Source organism: Triticum urartu, chromosome 3, assembly GCF_003073215.2.
Source record: "Triticum urartu cultivar G1812 chromosome 3, Tu2.1, whole genome shotgun sequence".
Taxonomy (NCBI): Eukaryota; Viridiplantae; Streptophyta; class Magnoliopsida; order Poales; family Poaceae; genus Triticum; species Triticum urartu.
The window spans coordinates 437,418,974-437,426,224 of NC_053024.1; the positions used below are offsets into that span (position 1 = coordinate 437,418,974).

The 7,251-nt window shown below is 52.3% G+C and overlaps 1 protein-coding gene across 1 annotated transcript; it reads left to right on the plus strand.

Annotated features, from left to right (window-relative positions):
• The first annotated feature begins 3,120 nt into the window (after positions 1 to 3,120).
• On the plus strand, positions 3,121 to 3,972 carry LOC125548445 (neural Wiskott-Aldrich syndrome protein-like). The gene has a single exon (XM_048712035.1). It carries the CDS (start codon positions 3,338 to 3,340, stop codon positions 3,719 to 3,721), a length of 384 nt encoding a protein of 127 aa, XP_048567992.1. The 5' UTR covers positions 3,121 to 3,337; the 3' UTR covers positions 3,722 to 3,972.
• Positions 3,973 to 7,251: the final 3,279 nt, after the last annotated feature.

Sequence of the window (7,251 nt, forward strand, 5' to 3'; positions counted from 1 at the left end):
GACTCACTAATGACCCACCCTGACTGGACGACTCACTAAGTGACCCGCCCGAGCCTGGCGACTTATGGGTGACCTGGCAAGCGGATCAAAGGAGCGACAAGTCCCGGGGGCCCAAGAGGCTCAAGGCCCAGAAGGCCGGATACATTATGGTAGGCCGGCTTAAGAGGAAAGGCGTGAGGAATATCTCCTTTACGAGGAAGTAAGACCCGGACTTGTAATCAACTTGTAAGAGAAGATAGACTAATCCTAGTCCTACTAGGACTCCACATGTAACCCGCCCCTCTAACTTATATAAGGAGGGGAAGGGCTCCCCAAAGAGGGACAAGGAACAAAAAACAATATCTAGGGCTAGACACAAAGAGGAGAGCCGGCTCACAGCGACTCCCTCATGATCATAATGAGACCTAGCCACAAACAACACGTAGGGTTATTACCGGATGATGTTTCCCGGGGCCCGAAGCTGTCTAAATCCTCATCTTGTGTGTTGTGTCTCCCGATTGCGCTCAACCCCTTCAAGCTACCACATAGATGCGTTGGCCTCGCAACTAAGTCCTTACACTAGGACATCTGCCGTGACAATTCCACGACAGCTAGGTTTAGTTGGAATATGTTGAAATCATTATTCAAGTTTCAATGCATATCGCCTGATTTGTTCAAATTTGCATCAAATTTTTCAATTTTGTTAAATTCCGTTCGAAATGTAACTGCACATATGCAAATAGTTTTGGATGGCTGACTCCCGCATCAGTGCCCGTGGACTTGTCCTTCCTTGTCCGTGGACGAATGTCGTGTATAGTTCGGGGGAGATGCCATTAGAGAATGGACATGTTACACCGCGTGCCCTAGGCCCTCACATGCATCACGAGTTCATGACCCACACTCAACCATTCCAAACGCAGGCAGCCGACACAGAAGGAGCCCCCAAGACAAGCTCCTACACGCGAGAGATGAAGTCGCGCAAGGTTGATGACGACGGGTCTGATTTGGGGCTGCCCGCCAACCCCAGCTTGTGGTTGCTAGCATCACAGGAGCCCAACGGCCAGAAGCTCTGCTACCACTAGGTGGGAGCAGACCTTTGCCGGAGAACACATTTTGTTTTTGTTTTGGAAAAGCAGGTTAAAGCCCTCGGTCTTTGCATGAATCGATGCATACAACCATTTTTATTATTTATTCAACAAATGACTGACAAGAACATAGATCAAGCCGCCCGAAACCATCACTCACATCTACAAACTCGATAATGTGGAGTGCTCTCACTCCCCATATCTAAAACCGGGGTCGTCGCCGATCCATCCACATAATATTTTGGAACATACAACCGATGCAACAAACCTGAAGTGTACGCCACATGCACACATTTTAGAAGCCGTCATCATCATCGAACCGATGACCCATATTTAGGAAAAAAACTGCATCATCCTTGCCGGTCTGGCCATCCATCGACGCCATCATGGTGCTCAACAACAACACCTCCCTGTGTGTAAACTGTTGAGCACGTCGCGGTCGCTGCCGATACACCGCTTCACCATGCCACCAAGTAGCACCATCCGACACATCTTGAAGTCTCTGAAAGATCTGTCGTGCATAGCACCTGCCGAAGAGGCATGCCACAACGTAGCACCTGTCGCCCAGGCATGACTTGCCATCTCCACCGAAGCTCTATGCAAGATGAAGCCGCTCCATCTCCTGCCTCTTTCTTCCAGCGCTGCTCCACAAACAATGCACCCAAGAGAGAAACGACATTGCAATGCCGCCATTGTCTGAGCTGGAAGATCAGATGCTAGGGTTTCCCCTGGAGCAACACGACTGGGTCGACAGTAGTTACACGATGATGCCTTCATCAAGGTAACGGCCCAGAACGTCGCCATCGCTCGCCGTCGGCTCTATTTTCACCGGCAACTATGTCTTCCCAACTCGTAGCCGAGACTAGATGACGGATCTCGAGATCCGACCATCCAGCCTCAGGCCGACTACCTTCGATGGTGGAGATGACCACCAGATCTGCCGCCGCATGGAGCAGGGCACACCGGTCGGCCACTGACCGGAGACCACACCTGCATGCAATCGGCCCTCCACCAGGTCCTCCACGGCGCCGCTGCCGGACTGGACGACCCAACTACCTTCCCAGGCCGTGCCTAGAGCCTACTGCCCTGGATCCAATCTCGGTCGGCCGCTGCGTCGCGGCACGATCCGATCTCGGCTGCGGCAACACTCGCATCGAGATTCCGCACCACCCCACCCGCGAGTAGGTAAGACCTCCGCCACCGCCGTCCGCCCCGGGCTTAGCTCGGTGGCATCCTTCAGCGGCGACGGGGTGAAGGGAGGGAGGAGAGGAGGGCTCCGGCGGCTAGGGTCGGGAGGACCTCCCGTGTGGCCCAAGCGGGGGGCAAGATCGAGTAAACGATTAAGAATCGGGCAACACCAAACTGGTGCCCACATTTGACAGACCTCTCCCTTTTCCAACCCAACTAGTATTAAGCTTTGCTTTCACCCGCAAAAAAAAACAAAGTTTGCTTCGCGATGAATATTCTACTGTAGCGCACTTGATGAGTAGCAAGCATGTGTAGAGTGAGTTTGCGCAGCCACATGCAAAATGCATTAAAAATTCGTGCCAAGCAGGCCAGGCTCGATGCATGACATCCAGACCAGTCACATGGCAGCCGCACACACAAGGACAGATCGGAAGCTTCTTCTCGCTTTATCAAACTTGGTACGGGGGCGAAGCCAACTTTAAGCAAAGCTCCCCGTAGTTGGGCTCCAACGAGGACTCCACGTTCCCCACACTCGCACGACGCTCGCAGCTAGCTTGTTGCTTGACGCGTCGTCGTCCTCGCTGCGATCGCCTCGCAGCCGCACACGCACATGCACATGTTGACGACCACCGCGCGCGTCGGTGGCACCCCTCCAGCGAACGCACCCATCGCGCACCGCCGCGCCGAGCTCGCCCCCATAATGCACGCTCATGCATGTGGCCGACCTGATCCGCGGACCCACGGATTTAGCGGCCGGCACATGGTCGTCGCTTTCGAGCCATACCGGAGGTTAGCCGCCAGCTCAGGAGGTACCGCTGCTACCTTTCTCCTTGATGCACCAGCACAGTTACGCCTTCGCCTGCTTCTAAACCTACCGCCCCCATTCTAACGAATCCCAAGTTCCCAACTAACATTCCTCCCCCATTCCACTCCTACTTTGTGGATCGTGACAGCATCATAAGAAGGCTGGCCGGGAGGAGGGCCATCACGGCCGCACCATAACCACCATAGCGCTTCTTACCGAGCCACACAACTTCCGCTCCTATAGCCTCGTAGCCAACGCCCGAACGCTCACCGTGGATAGGATGCGGCGGCCGGCCAGGGGAAGGGCAATGGGGGCGGCGCTCGTGCTGGCGGTCCTGGCCGTCGCGGCGGCCACGGCCGGGGCTGTTGACGGAGATGTCAAGTGCGCTGAGTGCGGCACGGGCACGGTGCCGGTGCTGCCGCCGCCGCCGCCGTACTACTACTACAGCCCTCCACCTCCGGCGTCCTACTCCGGTGTGTCCAACTGCCCGCCACCGCCAGGGGGATACATCCAGATCGGCGGCTCGGGGCCGGGAAAAGGGCGCATGTACCCGCAGGACCCCGGGTTCATGCCGTCCAGCGCGCCGCCCAGGCATGGGAGCAGCGCCGTCCACATCACGGTATGTTCGTTTGCGGCGTTGGCGGTTCTACGGGCCTTTTGGTGATCGGTCTGCAGCAGTTGCGCGGCCATCGTCTCCGTTACGTGTCGCGACGGAAGGACGGAGACGTGCCGGCGTTCCATGGATCTCCTGTGTATGCATTCACCTTGTAATAATTCTTACTGGTCATATGTTTTGTAGTTCTTGCAATGCATCAAGCTTCTTCTTTTTTTGTTTCTCTCATTTTTGTTGTTACAGAACTTTTACTTGTAACAAATTAGTTGCAAATCAATGGAACTAGCAGGTCATGGTGTGTATGAGAATGTGTTATTCGTGGGTGATCTTTTTGGCTTTTTTTCTTTCTTGAAACAACTTTCTTCTTGTTCTTTGGGCAGAAAGGCTTCAGGCCTGGCTGTTTAAGTATCGTATTCCCGGATCATAAAGTTTACAACTTGAAGAACCCCACCACAAGGGTAAGCAATTTCAAATGGTTTATCAACAACAACAACAATAATAACAAACAACAAATAGGTAAAATGGCTAAGCTATACAGCTGTTACTGACAATTTTGCTTCCGTTTTTGGAGAAGGGAAAGTTCTGACATGATGCGATCATACCAGTTTGTTCAAAGACCAGCTCTAAGTAGCTTTTTGGGATCAACTATAGCTTAGAAATTGGTGGATCTATGGGGAACCCAGTTCTTCTCACAAGGACTCTGTGCATGCAAAATGGGCCTAGCGAGTCGTGATATTTCATTACAATGCACATTCTTTCTTTGCAACCGTTAATGACGCCAACTAGACAATGATCATTGTCTAGTTTTTCCCCCCGCAAGAAAACTAGACAATGATCAAATGTGTGCCCCTTTTTGCTTTGCGTATAAGTTAAAAACTTCATCAACAAGCCTAACTATCATCAATTTAACTTCAACAACAAAAATGCCTAGGCTTGGAATGAAAGACCAGAGAATGTGGAGCCTTGCCAAATGCTCTTCCACAAGCTTATGTGAACTAGTCAAAGGTTGCGGTCCTAGCGTAAAACGATCTTCTCTAACCACAAGGTGCAACTACACATGGCGCTCGGTTGTGTCTTAGTCCCTATCGGAATGGTGGCCCATGGTGACCCTGGTCGTCGCCCCTCGGCATCGGAGAGACATGAACACGACGATCGAGGCAACACTTTGTTTCATTTGGCTCAAGAGAAACAGTCGTATGTTTGATCATAAATCCACCCCGCCGGCAGTGCTAGTGAGCAGCATTCAGGCGGAGCTGACTCTCTGGCATAGCGCTAGGGTGGACGGCGGGCATAACTTTCAAGTACATTAGTTGTTTCAATTTGTTGTGACGGCGGATTGGTGTCGGAGTGCCTGTACGCCTACACATGTAATTTGTGAACCTTGTCCCTCTCTTCTTAATGGAAAAGACATCCTGTCGGTGTCAAAACCGGCAGATCTCGGGTAAGGGGTCCCGAACTGTACGTCTAAGGATCGAAGGTAACAGGAGGCAGGGGACACGATGTTTACCTAGGTTCGGGCCCTCTTGATGGAGGTAATAACCCTACTTCCTGCTTGATTGACTTTGATGAGTATAGGGGTTACAAGAGTTGATCTATCACGAGATCGTAATGGCTAAACCCTAGATGTCTAGTCTGTATGATTATGACTATGCTTGCCTCTATGGAGGGGCCTAGGGTTGTACAGAGTCGGTTTACAAAGAAAGGAATCTCCATATCCGAACGCCAAGCTTGCCTTCCACGTCAAGGAAAGTCCCATCCGAACATGGGGGAAGTCTTCTATCTTGTATCTTCATGGCCCATCAGTCCGGCCCATGTCACATAGCCCGGACGCCCGAGGGGCCCCTAGTCCAGGACTCCCTCAGTAGCCCCCATACCATGGTTCAATGACGACGTGTCCAGCGTGCAGATTGTCTTCGGCATTGCAAGGCGGCTTCCTCCTCCGAATATAAAAAAACTGTATTTGACTCCTCAACGATGATGCAGTATCCGGCTTTTGTATCTTTGATTCTGTTAGGCGGGCCCTCCATGATACTCCGGACGGCTTTGGCTTCACATTAAATATCATATCCTTCGACTTCTTAACCCCCGTCGCCTCGGCTTCCATGTGTCAGATGAATACGAAGGGTCCAAGCGTTTTTTACAAATAACACCCTGACGGCGTATGGAAGGCGTCTATTTAAGGAGATGGGATCTCAGATGCCATTCTCAACCAGGCGAAAAAAATCCTTGGAGCTAGCCACAGAGAACCACGCAAACATGGTTGGCGCTCCCAGTTCTTCCTCACGCCCTCATGGTCCCCCAAAAAGGCGATTGGGAGAGCTGCTCGGTCTCCCGCGCCCAGCTGACCAAGCTCCAGGTGCAGGGATATCTTCCTCCCGTGGGACTAGTTCCTGTCTGGGCAGGATTAGCTTCCATAAATGGAGAAGCCTTGGCGGAAAATTCCCCAATCCTTCAGAAGGGAAGCGAGTGTGCTTCGTTTTCTTCCTTTTAAAAGGTGTTGGATTTCCAATCCACCCTTTCCTCCGAGGTCTCCTGGAGTACTACGGCCTCCAGCTGCACAATCTCACGTCGGGCTCCATTCTGCACATCGCGGGCTTCATAGCTCTTTGCGAGCTGTTCTTAGGTTGCGAGGACCATTTCGAGTTATGGAGGAGACTTTTCTGCCTCGTCCCCCGCTCCCAAAAGGGATATATATTCGAGGTGGGCGGCGCCGAAGTATGGCGTATAGCTAGAACAGGATACCTATCCGGCACTCCGAAGAAGGCATCCGAAGAGTGGCCCTTAGAGTGGTTTTATATTGAAGACGTAGTTCTCCCAGACCCAATCCAGCGGGGCCTACCCAAATTTTGCAATGCTCCGTTAAAGAAACGCCACAGCTGGCGTCCCCGGAGCCTCGAAGAGGAGGACAGCGCGGAGATTAAGAGGCTAATGAGCAAGATAAAGATACTCGCCCAATCCGGACTATCCATAATTGAGGTAATGGCGATTTCAATAACGCGAGGCGTTCAGCCACTCCAATCTAGATGACTCCCCATGTGGCACTACAATGAGGAGGATGACGCATCACGCTGCGGGCGCAAGGGTCCGGACAACTTTGTCGCCTTCGCCGCCATCTTGGCTGATCTTTATAAAGGGGAGAAAGAAGATTTTACTCGCCTTAAGTGCCGAGAGGGCCTTTCCATGTACAACCCTCCTAGCTAGGTGAGCTTTCGCTTCATAACCTTACTCAATCCTCTTCCTGAGTCGCGCCTAATTGAACTTAATCCGACTATGCTAAACAGGAATGGAGGAAGGTTATCGCGGGGATCTATAGCCCTGCCCCGCAGCCGGAGGACCATGTTCGAGACCTGGATCCCGGATTTGAAGAGGATCCGGATATATTCATAGAGCTCAAGGAGGGTTTTTTTTACCAGGAGAGCTATGACGGCACAGAAGTGGCCATCATAGCCGATTATCCTGGCCTTCTCCCCTCCTCCCACGTAAGTACCCAGGAGACGTCTCCTCCAAAAGAGTTTTCTCATCGCGCCTCACCCACCGCACTGTCTCGTGCTCCAAAGGGGCGGTGCTCGTCTCGCCATGTC

Bases quoted from the DNA above. Each gene is read 5' to 3' on its own strand.
- LOC125548445 (XM_048712035.1), top strand. From the start codon at position 3,338: ATGCGGCGGCCGGCCAGGGGAAGGGCAATGGGGGCGGCGCTCGTGCTG.